Below are 15004 nucleotides of genomic sequence, written 5' to 3'. Positions count from 1 at the left end.
AAGAAAAACACATAAAAATAGCAAGGAAGCAAATAATAGTGAGTTGCAGATATAGAACTATGAGGGGAAAAAAGCCATCAATTTCACATCTGCTTAATGACAGGCAGAGCAAGGAACTGCGATGCATTTTGAAAACAAAGATGAAAAATCCACAGCAAAAGAAAAATGTAACAGATGCATTTTGGGATGTCATTCACTCCAAACTGCCTAATTTGCCCAACACCAACATGAATAGCATATTAAATGTGGAGACAGATATGCAAAGGGAAACCAGACTTGGTCATTCACAGCTAATGCAAGAGAAGTTTCCAAATGAACAGAAAGTGTGTTTTTCTATGAATGTGGGTGGTTTATCTAGCAGTGGGAAAGATGGGAAAGAGGGGGAAGGGGAATGTGAATCTCTACTAGCCTCAAAGAATAGTCAAGGCTTCATATTCAATGTATATCAGACGGAGAACCATGAACTTGTTAAAACAGATGAGGAACTGAAACAACCAGGAAGTATAAATATCCAGGTAAAACTACAAATCCATCTTCCACAAACTATTTTGGATTCTGCTTCATGCCCCATATTTGATCAATTTCCATTTGAAAAGCCAGAGAGGTATGCTAAGTTTTCCCCTCCAAAGTCAGGGGAGGTAAAGACTGATGCAATATTTTCTGCAAAGGAATGTGTTGTCTCATCTGATACAAACCATCAAAGGGAACAGACTGCTGGTATTGAGAGGAAAAAGACAGTGACTTTTGGTTCCTGCATGTCTGCTTTTTCTATATCCAAAAGGAAGAGAAACTTCAAACAATATTCAGATATAAAAACGTTAGTGAGACCCAAGTGTGGAATTTTAAAAGCAAAGAAACCATCAATTTCATACATACTCAATATCAAGGGTGGTGCTAGCCCAAAACACAGAAAAGAATTGGGATGTAACTTGACAACCAAAATGGAAGCAGTGGATCAAGGTAAAGAAATGGCCGATAAAATGTCCTCATTCATGACTATTGCACCTGACATGAATATGCATAGCAAGATAGAAAAAGACATGCTAGGAAAAAAAAGACTCAGTTCTAAACAAGTAAAGCAAGTGCTATCACTACATGAAGAGAACATTACTTCAGATGACACCAGAGAAACCAGTCTTCAAGGGGAAGAGGAAGAAGAAAGTGAACAGGAGACATTACTAAAAGGAGTTCCAGAGCAGGGCAGATACTTCATATTCTGCTCAGGCCAGAAGGAGGAACTTGACCTTCACAAATCAGAAAAGGAAGGAAGTGGAAGAATTCTGTTTGTTACAGAAGAAGATGTCCCACAACAAATGCAGCCTACAGATCCAATGCAGGTAGAGGAGCCAAAGAAAAGCCACCAGACACAAAACGGCACAATCTGCACAGCAAAGTCAAAGCTTCCTCTTATAAAGTCAAAGGAATCACTAAGCGATCAAGTTTTTATTGATCCAATCGGAGGTGGTATCCCAAGTAATGGGAGCCATCCAGGGGAACTGTATAGTCATGGTAAAGAGGAAGAGCCAGAGTTTAATAAAAATCAACAAGCAACAGTTCTGCAGTCCTTGGCTGTCTCCACGCCTGATCCACCTGAATCTAAAAGGCAGAGAAAGACATTTACGTGTACAACCTTCAAATGTAAAATGAGCTCCAAATGTGTAACTAAGAAGGCAAGGAAGACACCAATTTCACAGATGTTTAATATCCCAGGGAAGGGTGGTCAAAAAAATTTACCTTCAAAGATACTGAAATCAAGGATTTTTGACTTTTTGGTAGATATAAACTATTCTGAGGTACTGGGAGATCTTACTGCAGAGAGAAAGGAAGGATTAGCACAAGAATTGCCAGCAACGATGCCAGAGTCTTTGGCTTTATCCACACTTGCTTTACCTACATCAAAGAGAAAATATTTAAAATGTTCAGGCAAGAGAAATAAAATGAGTCCCAAATGTGTAACTTTGAAGGCAAAGAATGCACTGATTTCCCAGACATTTAATATCACAAAACGTGGTCCACCGAGGCATAGAAGGGCATTCGAATGCAACTTCAAAGTCATGATGGGAAAATATATACCTGTGGCAGATATAATCCTAAATGCCATTTCCTCTGCATTGCCTATTTCATTTGACATGAATGTGAATAATAGAATAAAAGTAGAGATAGACGAGCCGTGGAAAATGAGATTCAGTCATGAACTACAACAGCAAGAGCAATCACCAGATGGAGAGCAAGCCTGCTGTGCCAGTTCCAGCGATAAAAGGGGCAGTGCCTCAAACAGTATGAAGAAAGCAAAAAACCCAGGTGGAGAAGTAGCCCCTTGGAACACTCAACACTTCAGTTTTAATGCTCCTAAGATGACAGAGCCTCTCTTTGTATACCCAGATGTAGAATGGATGAACTCAGCAAGGAAAAAAGTCCCAGAATTCTTTACCACTGCTCAGGAGCTGCAGCAACAAACACTTTTCACACAACGTGTATTACATCCTATTCCTCGCTCTATTTTGAATGTACTTCCATTTGAGAAGTTACCAAAAAACACACAAACACACGCAGGATTAAAAGATACAAGGAGTCCAAAGATTGTATCTCCAATGCCAGGGAAATCAATTGGTGAATCTTTAAAGGACACAGCACAGAGTGGCATCCCATTTGGAAAAAGCCCTGGAAAGGAACTTGCTAATTCTATTCCAGAGAGAGAGTTAAGGTTACAAAAGGATTTACCAGCCAGAAACCTAGAGTTTTCTTATTTCTCCGTGCCAGCTTCATCTGATTTTAAAGGGCAAAGAAATGCTGCACAAATCCCTAAGTCTAGAACTAGGAAAGCACAGATGGTTTCAAAGACAATTAATATCACCAGGTCTGGTGCCCTTAGCCACGGAAAGCAACAGGATCCCATCTTGGAAAACATGGCCCAACAAAGATCTCTAGGTAGGTCATATATGTTTATAAATTCCTTTCTTTCATCTACACCTGTCTCACCTGCCATCAAAAACCATAAAAAAGAAAAACCAAAGAAAGGCCCATTAAGGGAAAAAAACAGCAATATAAGGGGTTGGGAGCAAGGTGAAGGGGAACAAGATAACGGAGAAAGACTATCTACATATTCCTGCAATAAATGGAGTACCTTCAAAAACATATTAGAATCAATATGGCAAAATGAAAAGAATAAACAAGATAATGAAATTTTATCCAAGGCAGGCCTACCACTTCTGAGTAATATAGGACATAGAAAAGATCAAAACATGCTTATTGCAGAGCAAGAAGCGCAACAACAAACACTGTGTTCGAAAAATACATCAGAAATAGTATGTTCTCCACAGATGATTCCATTTCAAACTGAAAAGCTACAGAAGAATATGCCACCACAAAAAGACACACTACATAGACTAGGTGAAGAGATTTCATGTCCAAAATCAGAGAAAGCAAGGTTTGATTACATTTTAATTGACGGAGCAGAGTATAGTATGACATCAGGTGGGAGCCCTACAAGGAAGCTGGATGTTCACGGGGCAGGTTCCCTACACTCTAAAGAAGAAAAGGAAGACATAGCAACTCAAAAAGTAATAACTCACACAGTTGATCAAAATATCCCACCTACCAAGTCAGGGTACGCAATGCTTGGAGATCCATGTGATGAAAGCTCTAGAAGGAAAATGGGTGGTCATATTGCCAAGAAATATGAAGATCTGCAAAGAGATTTACTAACAAGGTCTACTATGTCTGTTTTATCTGAGTCTAAAAGGCAGAAAGAACTATTCAAATTTTCAGAAGGAGAAAATCTTACAGGTCCCATAAGTGTAACCATGAAGACACAGAAGCCTCCTTGTTCCCAGACACTCACTGTCACTGAGCATGGTACCCTATACTGTAGGAAGGAACAGGAATGCAACTCAAAATTTCCAATAAAAGACATGCAACAAAATAAAAGCATAGATAATGCATTTTCATCTCCCAGACCTCTTTCAACTGATGACAAAATAGATATTGAAATGTATAGAACATTAAAGGCAGAGATGGATCAACAAAGAGTAAGATTCAAGAACTCTGTCTATCTAAAGCTAGAGAAATCAACATGTTACAGGGAAGCACAGAAGGCCAATCCCACTGATACGCAAAACAATAGGTCAGGCTACACAATGGAAATGAATGTGCAACAGAACAAGGAAGAGGTTGCAGTGGAGATAATAAACCTCATGTTGCCGGAAAATAAAGAAGAGAAGATGCAGGGAAGTAAAGATGGACCAGGGGTGCTTATGACCCAGAGTTCTAATTCATTTCCATCTCTCTCTCTCCTCAAATGGAATAAAGAAATGCAGAGAATATCATATACAGGGGAGATAGTGCATATTGAGCCAATTAGTGGGGATATCATGGAAAATGTTCAAAACAAGAAACAACATATGCGTCAGGAAGAAGAGATGAACAGAGAAAAAACAGTAGCTATGAGAGATATGACACATGCTTCAGATATAAGTATGAAGTCAAAGAAATCTTCTTCACATACACTCCATAGAACAGAATTGCTCATGAACATTGGAAGTCAAGGACAGAAGATACATGAAGGTCAAGGTAGATCACCTTGTACAGTGCTAAGGAAAGTTCATATTTCCAAACCTCCAACTGACCTCAAATTAGATAAAGGTACACAAGTAGAGGAAGAAGAACTTGGAATTAAAAGACCCATTCTGTTTCCACAAATGGTTTCAGCATTATTCGATGCAGAGAAAACAGAAGATAGAGAGACAATCGGTGGTGATGTAAGAAAAAGAAAACACCTATCACAGAAAGAAAAGGACAGAGAACAAAACAGAACCAAAGTTGACCAAGACTTGCTTGAAATTACAGGGTTTTCTTTTTCACAATTACAACTCCCTGAGTCCTCGGGTACAGGGAACAACAATTATGCAAATTTCAATGAACATATCAGCTCATTTAATACAATAATAGAAGCTAATCAACTTATGCCACATACAGACACAAAGGACAGAGTAAAAACAGAAGATGAAAAAGGAAAAAAACTCCCCCAAATAATGACTTTGAGAATACAGACATCCACACCTACACATCTGCTCAGTAAGAAAAGACAACCTTTGAATATTAAACAGAAGGTGAAAGATACACAGAAGGACAAAGGTAAGCCAGACATGGTCCTGAGGAAAGCCTGTGCTTCCGTACCTTCTCCATTTCACCTGAAATGGGACACTAGAATGAATGAACAGGAAGACACACTAGGAACAATGCAACCCTGTTTTCCACCGTTAAAGAGTCAGCATTCATCCTATTCAGGCAAAAAAGCATATGCTACGTCACTTGAAGGTTATATGTTAAAGAAGGACGATAGACTCAAAAGAGATATTGAGGACAAAATGCTCCCAACGTACATGGATCGGAAGGCAAAGAAATTACCACTATGTACATATTCCTGTAATAAATGGACTACCTCCAAAAGCATCTTAGAATCAAAATGGCAAAATGAAAAGCATAAACAAGATAATGAAATTTTATTCAAAGCACGTCTACCATTCCTGAATAGTATGCAATGTAGAAAAGAACAAAATACGCTTATTGCAAAGCGAGAAGCCCAGCAACAAATACTGGTCTCAGAAAGCATATCAGAGTCAGTTTCTTCTCCGCTGATGATTCCATTCCAAACTGAAAAGCTACAGAAGAATATGCCACCAATAAAATACATACTACAAAAATTAGGTGAGATTATTTCATGTCCAAAATCTGGGAAAGTAAGGTTTGATTATCTTTTAGCTGATGGAACAGAGTATAGTACGTCATCTGGTGGGAGCTCTACAAGGAAGCTGGATGTTCACAGGGCAGGTTCCCTACACTCTAAAGAAGAAAAGAAAGACATTGTAGCTCAAAAAGTAATAAAACACACAGTTGATCAAAATATCCCACCTACCAAGTCAGGGTACGCAATGCTTGGAGATCCATGTGATGAAAGCTCTAGAAGGAAAGTGGATGGACATATTGCCAAGAAATATGAAGACTTGCAAAGAGATTTACTAACAAGGTCCACAATGTCAATATTATCTGAATCTAAAGCAAAGAAAGAGGTATTCAAGTTTCCAGAGGGAAAAAATCTTACAGGTCCCATAAGTGTAACCATGAAGACACAGAAGCCTCCTTGTTCCCAGACACTCACTGTCACTGAGCATGGTACCCTATACTGTAGGAAGGAACAGGAATGCAACTCAAAATTTCCAATAAAAGACATGCAACAAAATAAAAGCATAGATAATGCATTTTCATCTCCCAGACCTCTTTCAACTGATGACAAAATAGATATTGAAATGTATAGAACATTAAAGGCAGAGATGGATCAACAAAGAGTAAGATTCAAGAACTCTGTCTATCTAAAGCTAGAGAAATCAACATGTTACAGGGAAGCACAGAAGGCCAATCCCACTGATACGCAAAACAATAGGTCAGGCTACACAATGGAAATGAATGTGCAACAGAACAAGGAAGAGGTTGCAGTGGAGACAATAAACCTCATGTTGCCAAAAAATAAAGAAGAGAAGATGCAGGGAAGTAAAGATGGACCAGGGGTGCTTATGACCCAAACTTCTAATTCATTACAATCCCTCTCTCTCCTCAAATGGAATAAAGAAATGCAGAGAGTAACATATGCAGGGGAGATAGTGCATATTGAGCCAATTAGTGGGGATATCATGGAAAATGTTCAAAACAAGAAACAACATATGCGTCAGGAAGAAGAGACGAACAGAGATAAAACAGTAGCTATGAGAGGTATGACACATGCTTCAGATATAAGTATGAAGTCAAAGGAATCTCCTTCATCAGATACACTCCAAAGAACAGAATTGCACATGAGCATTGGAAGTCAAGGACAGAAGATACATGAAGGTCAAGGTAGATCACCTTGTACAGTGCTAAGGAAAGTTCATATTTCCAAACCTCCAACTGACCTCAAATTAGATAAAGATACTCAAGTAGAGGAAGAACTTGGAATTAAAAGACCCATTCTATTTCCACAAATGGTTTCAGCATTATTCGATGCAGAGAAAACAGAAGATAGAGAGACAATCGGTGGTGATGTAAGAAAAAGAAAACACTTATCACAGAAAGAAAAGGACAGAGAACAAAACAGAACCAAAGTTGACCAAGACTTGCTTGAAATTACAGGGTTTTCTTTTTCACAATTACAGCTCCCTGAGTCCTCGGGTACAGGGAACAACAAAGATGCAAATTTCAATGAACATATCAGCTCATGTAATACAATAGTAGAACCTAATCAACATATGTCATATACAGACATAATGGACAGAGTAAAAATAGAAGAAGGGAAATGTAGACTACTCCCCCAAATAATGACGTTGAGAATACAGACATCCCCACCTACACATCTGCTCAGTAAGAAAAGACAACCTTTGAATATTAAACAGAAGGTGAAAGATACACAGAAGGACAAAGGTAAGCCAGACATGGTCCTGAGGAAAGCCTGTGCTTCCGTACCTTCTCCATTTCACCTGAAATGGGACACTAGAATGAATGAACAGGAAGACACACTAGGAACAATGCAACCCTGTTTTCCACCGTTAAAGAGTCAGCATTCATCCTATTCAGGCAAAAAAGCATATGCTACGTCACTTGAAGGTTATATGTTAAAGAAGGACGATAGACTCAAAAGAGATATTGAGGACAAAATGCTCCCAATGTACATGGATCTGAAGGCAAAGAAATTACCACCTCCACATATACTTAATATCAAAGAATTGCGGTGTGAAATTAAAGAGCAAAAGAGAAAAGTACAGGAAGATAAAAACAAACTAGTTACGAATATCAAAAACATTTGTACCTCTTTGGTTACTCTACCATATCTTAAATTTGAGGCCACAGAAAGAGAGGGGTGCATGATAATAATTGCAAAAGAGCCTCTCCCACAACCTCAGTCCAAGGAATCATCACATGCAGAAGCAATTGACGGAGAACTTTCCACTGATGTAAAAGAATTAAAAGAACTCGTGCTACAGAAAGAAGTAAAGACTAAAGAGAAAACCATGGATATGAATAGTATAGTGGATCCCATTGATACGTATTTGAAAACAAAGAAATCACCTATTTTACTTATATACAATCTAAGTGACCTTCAGAGGAAAACTAAAGAGCAAAAGGGAAAGTTTCAGAAAGTTGAGCCAACTGGTGTGATGCTGACTAAGACTTGCACTTCTAGCTCTCCCCCAGTGCACCTTAACATGAATATCAGGATCAAGGAAAAGAGCATTTCACCATTCACAAGATCCCCCGTTTCCCCAGTACACTTCCAGGAATCATCAAGTGCTGAGAAAGTTGTATATGTAGAGCCAATTATTCCTGATATTCTAATCAGTCCACAAGAGGGAAAGCAATGTGTGCCACAGAATAAGGAAGAGGTTGGTGTGGAGACGATAAACCTCGTGTTCCCCATACATCAAGAAGAGGAGACACAGGAAAGTAAAGAGGGTGGGTTTAACAAACCAAAAGAAATAGCTTCACAGAATGAAGATGACTCAGGAGTACTTATCAGAAGTCTTTTTATTTCTGGGATGAATCTATCTCAGACGGAAGAAATGGTCGAATCTGAGACAAAGCAAGAAAGAAAAAAGAGAATCTGTTTTTCTAAATTTCAGGAGAAATCATTAATGGCTAGTGAAATTGTTGAGAGGGACAACTCCAGCACCGTGAAAAGAGGAGGCCAGAATTTTCCAAGCATAGTTCCAGAAGATTCTCAGCCCTCCACGGTGGGCCAACGACAAATGCAAAAACCTCCTAGTGGTAAACCAGAAGAAAACCTCAGCAGTGAAGTGAATAAAATAAATGTAACTCTACAAACAGAAGGAGGGGTTGTTTCCGGGCATGATAGCTTCAGAGTCATAAAAGAATCTGACTTGCTTACTATCGAGCAAGAGGAAAAGGCTCCAAAGCCCATTCTGACACCCACAGAGTGTCCAAGCATGTCTGAAGATCCAAAGGGAAATGTGAAAACCCACATGAAAAGTACCCTAAGAGTAGAAGGACATGAGCATAGGGATCAGAGTGAGCCCATACAGGACACAAACACACAAAAGGTCCAGCAACAAAACACTTTTTCAGGAACTGTACCTACACTACCCCAAGTTGAAAGTAATGAAATAAAAATAGTGGCAGATTGTACAAGTGAAGAAAGTCTACTTCCTTTTTATGATACAATTAAAAATGTCTTTGAATCCCAGATAAAAAATATGATCCAAGACAAAATTTGTACTGATAAACTGGACAAAGTAAAAGCTCATTGTCCTGATGATTGGAAGTCAACACCTTTTTCAGGGGGTCCAGATATTACATCCACAACAGAACATCCTACATTTCAGCCAAAACCCATTGTAGAGTCAAAAGCACTCGAGATAAAACTGAATCTGATACCCAAGACGGCAAAACAATCCTTCCAAAAGTTCGACTTTTATTCAAAACGGACTATTTCAGAAGATAACAGTCGGAGGCTCTATCCAAGACACAAAAAAATGAGCTTTTTATCTCTAGAAGGGATTGATACTATCAAACTTAACTTAAAACACAAACCCCAAAAAGATTCCCCTCAGATCAGCTGTATGAAGACACTGACTGTTGTTTCAAGTGGCAGCAAGGAGATCATGACAAAGGTGAAGAGTATAAGTAAGCTAGAAAGTGGAACATCTTCAGTGACTTCTGCTAATAAAATGCCCATGTCTCGAATTCTCCAAAACTACTCAGAGGAAGAAAAAGACAAACTTCTCATACACTTCTCTATGAAAACATTGGAGACCCAAATGAAAGCCTTTCCCAAAATTGTAACGGAATCTTACTCAATGGCCGATACTCAGGCTAGAAAGAAACCTTTATCTAAATGTATTTATTCTGGTGTCAAAGTACCAAAACAAAAAAACATAATTTCGTTAGGGTTTGAGGAAAAATCTCTTCATCAAATAGAACTAGATTTACGAAGTAAATACCTTAGTTTTCTCCTGGGGCTTCCGGTAGAAAGTATGATCCCTAAGCCAAATACACTTCCCAAACATATCCTTAAGTTAAACACAGCTGCGACGTGTAAAAAAGTAGACGATAATGGAGAAAGTGGTAGTCTTTCCATTGATACAGAACTGTTAGAACAACATATCTCTTTCAAAAAGCAAAGTCCCCATGAAAACTCATCATTGATCAGGAGGTTCCTGGAGCTCACCCATGTGTGTGCTTCTGACCCTGAACAACATGGAACAACACAGGAAGACACTATGATTCTTTCAGTGTTAAAACCTCATCTGACCCCAGAAAAAGATAAACATCACGTATGGTTTCAAGAAACAGCTAGCTTAGCTGATTACCATTCAATTCAGACTTTTCAAGATTTTACTGATCGTCAAACAGATATTGAGAATTCAGCTAACTTGGAAGAATGCTCAGCTCTTGAAAAACATGAGAATGAACAAAGTATGTTTTTAGACGCCAACCCTTATTTGAGTCAGGAATCAGAAAATATGCTATATGAATTACAGAAAAGCATTCCTTTGGAAAATCTTTACAAGATGAAACAAATCCAAACTGATTTGAAACCACTTTACAGTGATAATTCGGTTTCTCATCCTGTTGGAGGCTGTAGAAAACCTTCCTCAGCTGTGACAACGCCTTCCTACGAATCCCACAGCACCAGAAAATATAGGGCTCCCCCGACAGTGCAGTCTCCTCACTGGTTGTGTCACAGTTCACTAAATACTGGGGAGGTTCCATTTGCATCGCCTACTAAATTGAGTGAAGAGAAGCTCTTGTGGATTACAGAAAGCTCTTTAGCTCCCTTAACAGAATCAAATCTTAAATTACATCTTGCAAAAAGCCAAGACAAACCTCACAGACACCTAGAAAGAAAGAAGTCAAACCTTGATTCATATAGAAACAACGTTCATTGGGACTGCTACCCCAATGATACACAGAGGAAAGCAAAACGCACAAGGGAGAAGAAAGTGCGTGCTTGGGAGCCAGAAAGAGCAGGTTATTTTCTGAGCAAACGTAAGTCAGCATCAAAACCTCATCAAGAAGATTTCAATTTCCATTATGAAGGAAAACAAAACCAGCCATTTTTTTATGCCTGTGTACCAGCAGACTCACTGGAGATTATACCCCAAACCATTCGCTGGACGATCCCCCAAAAAACGTTAAGGAAGAGAAACTTCAAAGTTCCCCTAGTGGCAAAGATTTCAAGTTCTTTCCATATGTGGAGTTTCTCCAAAAAGTTGGGGCGTCACTCTTAGAGTCCTTCGACCCAGTTTACTTTGATATTACCGTATCTAGATTCATCTGAAGTAGAAATCTGGCTGTAATTGTGCTATTCTGTGAAAAATAAAATCATATAAAGTCAAATGGTGTCTTCATAAAGTATTGTCTAAACTGATCTATTTTATTTCTCCAGTAGATTTGCACAGTTGTCCCGGGAGGCCAGGAAGGGAAAGCAGATGACTTTGGGTTTGGTCCTACCAAGCACGAGTTCTCCCTTTAGTTTCTCCTGCCTCCTCATAATCCCCAGGGGAGAGGACCCAGACATGGAAACCCTCTTCCCAGCCCACATCAATGACTGAAAGGTGAATTTGAGGAAAGGTAGCCTATAAATGAGATTGAGAGAGAATGACCAGAAAGTTAGGAGAGCATGGAGACTAAAGGGAGAGTTCTAACTAGCAGTGAAGGTTCAACAATGTCAAATGCCACAAAGCGCCGGGGTAAATACTGGTCTTGAGAACCCAGATCCCTCAGATGGCTTTGTCCTCATCCCTGACCTGAATGGGAACCCACAACAGCTGGATGACCTGAACCCAATTGCCCCCTGCCATCACCAGGACATCAGGTGGCTTTGGGACCTCACTCCAGAGCACCTGTCACTGCTCAGCACATCTTCCAGGATGGGCAGGAAGCCATCCTGCAGGGTTGCCAAGAGACTCTTCCTGATGTTCCTTCGCTACCTGCCCTGTTACCACCTACCTGCACGTGTACTTCACTGCCCTGGGCTTTGAGGCTCATGGCTCAGCGTGGAGCAGGCTCACCTGTTGGCAGGTGATTGTGAACCTGGAGTGTGATCTGGAACCGGCAGAGCACCTCACCTTTGCCCTCAGGGCTGATGACCCCCTGCTGCCCACTGTCAGGAGAACATCATCGAAGTGTGGGGTTGGGGATGAGGGTGCAGGCAGAGGGATTCTTAGCACCAATTGAATTTTTTCAAAATGTATTTTATACGGACTTATTCTTAGCACGTTAATAAAGTATTCGTCTTCTTTGGAAAAAATATTTTGGCTCATAAAAATTCTATAATGTTAATTGTTTTATTATTACAATGATAAGACAAATGAAAGTTGTTCATACCACCTTACATTTCCTCTATTATAAATGCTACTTGAACTTTTAAAAACATGTGTTTCCTATGCTTGGACTATATAGGCATACTTAATACAATAAATTATAGCCCTGGCGGGCAGGGCTCAGTTGGTTGGAGTGTCATCCCATACACCAAAAGGTGGTGGTTCAAGTCCCAGTCAGGGCACAGACCCAGAGGTCTCTCTGCAGCTCTCTCTCCTCTGTTACTCTATCTTTCAAACTTTAGGTGTCTTTCCGCCTCCTGGGAATACCATCCTCCAACTCATGGAGCCTGCTGAGCTCCTCCTGGGTGCTCCCTCCCGAAGGAAGCTGAGTTCATCATGGGGCTCACCTCTTTTGTTTCCTGTCTCTCTGGGATCACATTTTTTTTTTATCGCCTGATATTTCGTATACTGGGAACTACTATTTCCTATATGCTGTTTGTTTTTTGTTGTTTCAGGGAAGAGGTAAATCCACTCCACCTTAGTCAGATGCCAAAGTGTGCCTTTTCTTAAGTTTTCAATTTAAATGCTTATTTTTCATAATTAATACATTGAAGCCTATACGTTTTCCTGTGAATATTTTTCCATATCCCAAACATTTCGATGTTTAGTTTCTGTGTTGCTCATAATGGTTTCAATTTCTTTTTTAAATATATTATTTAATCTATTGTCTAAAAGGCTTTGAATTATTTGGTTACCAGACATGCACAAAATTGCAGGGAATAGTGCAGTGAATTCCTAGATGTCAATCTCCCAGATTCAACCATTATGAAGATTTTCCACATTTGTTTCATTTATTCATTTGTTTTATTTTTTTTGTTGTTAAAGTATTTTCAAGAAAATCCTAGACAACGTGTCATTTCCCTCCAGCATAGTTTAGTCCCTAAAATAAAAAACACATTTTCTTCTTTAAATACAATGTTATTATCACACCTAATAAAATTAACAGTAATTCTTCAGAATTATTTTATAATCAGACCATAACCAAAATTCTCCTGATTGTCTCAAAATAATTTGAACAGATTATTTATTCAAATTAAGATGAAATCAAGGTCCACTCGTTACATTTGTTTGCTGTGCTTTTTAAATCTCCCTCTCCTACTTTTCTCTGCCACTGGCTTGTTCCATAAGCTGAGATCCATTGTCCCATAGACTGTCCCACATTCTGACTTGTTTCCTTTTCATTTCGTTGTGGTTCTATTTAACTTCCTTCTTTAACTCCTTTATTTCCCCTAGTTCAAGGTAGAGACTTGATTAGATTCAGGTTTAACCTTTTCTTTCTTTCTTTTTCCTTTTGGCAAGAATATGTCACAGTTGGTGCTGTGTTTTTCCTATTGCATTACATCAGGAGGCACCTAACGTCTGGCTTCTATTTTTAGTGGCTAAGATTGATCAAAGGGTGAGGGCGGTGACAGCTGGTCCCTGCTCTATAGCTGCTCACCATTGTCCAGTGATACTATCCCTTGATGACTGCTGTGTGACTCAATTACTTCAGCAGAGGTGGCGAGGTGATAACTTTCTGATGCTAACGTTCCTTACACATTCACTGGCTGGCATTCCTCTGTAAATTGGAAATTTCTCTTCCGTTAGGTCTATTTGATTATCCTGAAGACAAGATAAGTATTTCATTCTCTTAATCGCTAGTTTCAGAGTAACAGATTGGGCCTCTGGTATTTCCAATAATGACTAATGAGCTGGGTCTCTCTCTCTCTCTCTTTTCCCTCATATTCAATTGACTATATGAAATAGCATGGATTTTTTTCGTTTTTTAAAAAAATATATTTTATTGATTTTTACAGAGAGGAAGGGAGAGGGATAGAGAGTTAGAAACATTGATCAGCTGCCTCCTGCATCCCTACTGCTGGGGATGTGCCTGCAACCAAGGTACATGCCCTTGACCGGAATGGAACCTGGGACCCTTCCGTCCGCAGGCCGATGCTCTATCCACTGAGCCAAACCGGTCAGGGCAGATTTTTTTTCTTAATAGCCCCACTGAGCCTCTTTGGGAGCTGAGGGTCCCACAGAGCCAGCAGCCTTGCTTCAGTGGGGAATGGGAGCTAAAATTTCCCTCAGAGATCTAGTGGCCTCTTTTTTTTTTAAAAAGTATATTTTATTGATTTATTTTTACAGAGAGGAAGGGAGAGGGATAGAGAGCCAGAAACATCGATGAGAGAGAAACATGGAACGCTGAGATGCTACTGGGCCCAAGCTGGCTGAACTCCATTTGTCAAGCGAGACTTATTGAGCCTTTTCACCTTGTTAGCCATTAAGTTCGAGTTTCCCCCTCCCCCCACTTGGCAAATCATTAGTCACAGCGACTTACAGCTCAGAGGAGTCGGCAGGGTGAGTCCCGAAGGCACAGCACTTCTCTGCAGGCTGCTCTTCCCCATCAGAATCAGCCCCTCTAGTACCTACGGGACTGGAACACACCATGATGTGCTGGCCTCTGTTTCTGCCTGGGTCCAATCAGGAGAAAGAAACCACTTAGTAATTTAATGGGGGAAAGTTGAATATAAAAAATTAATAACTATTAAGTGAGATTAAAATCAAGAGAACCCTAAAGAATGTAGAAAAAGCAAATTATAGGGAGCAGCCACTGCTCTTAGCTGAGATGGAACTCCCTGCCCCGCCCACCACCC

At 39.7% G+C, this 15004-nt stretch overlaps 2 protein-coding genes across 2 annotated transcripts in view; both read left to right on the top strand.

The window, feature by feature from the left end:
* Window positions 1-15004, top strand: part of ANK1 (ankyrin 1, erythrocytic) — a 624245-nt gene that overhangs the window by 13771 nt on the left and 595470 nt on the right. Inside the window, exon 2 of the mRNA XM_014536490.1 lies at window positions 634-638. The gene's annotated coding sequence lies outside the window, so the exon portion shown is untranslated. The remainder of the gene's footprint in view (window positions 1-633; window positions 639-15004) is intronic.
* Window positions 228-12205, top strand: CCDC168 (coiled-coil domain containing 168). The gene is made up of 3 exons (XM_014536935.1): window positions 228-1793; window positions 3321-4757; window positions 4878-12205. Exons 1-3 carry the CDS (start codon window positions 228-230, stop codon window positions 11271-11273), a joined length of 9399 nt encoding a protein of 3132 aa, XP_014392421.1. The 3' UTR covers window positions 11274-12205.

Source organism: Myotis brandtii, unplaced genomic scaffold (assembly GCF_000412655.1).
Source record: "Myotis brandtii unplaced genomic scaffold, ASM41265v1 scaffold103, whole genome shotgun sequence".
Classification (NCBI taxonomy): Eukaryota; Metazoa; Chordata; class Mammalia; order Chiroptera; family Vespertilionidae; genus Myotis; species Myotis brandtii.
The sequence above is the reverse complement of the archived record's forward strand: the minus strand, read 5'-3'. Positions and strand labels throughout refer to the sequence as shown.

Excerpts from the sequence above, each read along its gene's own strand:
- CCDC168 (XM_014536935.1), top strand. The coding sequence starts at position 228 with ATGAATAGCATATTAAATGTGGAGACAGATATGCAAAGGGAAACCAGA. Across the intron at positions 1,794-3,320 it reads TAGATATAAACTATTCTGAG|ATGATTCCATTTCAAACTGA; the intron begins GTACTGGGAGAT and ends TGTTCTCCACAG. Across the intron at positions 4,758-4,877 it reads GAGAGACAATCGGTGGTGAT|TCCTCGGGTACAGGGAACAA; the intron begins GTAAGAAAAAGA and ends CAACTCCCTGAG.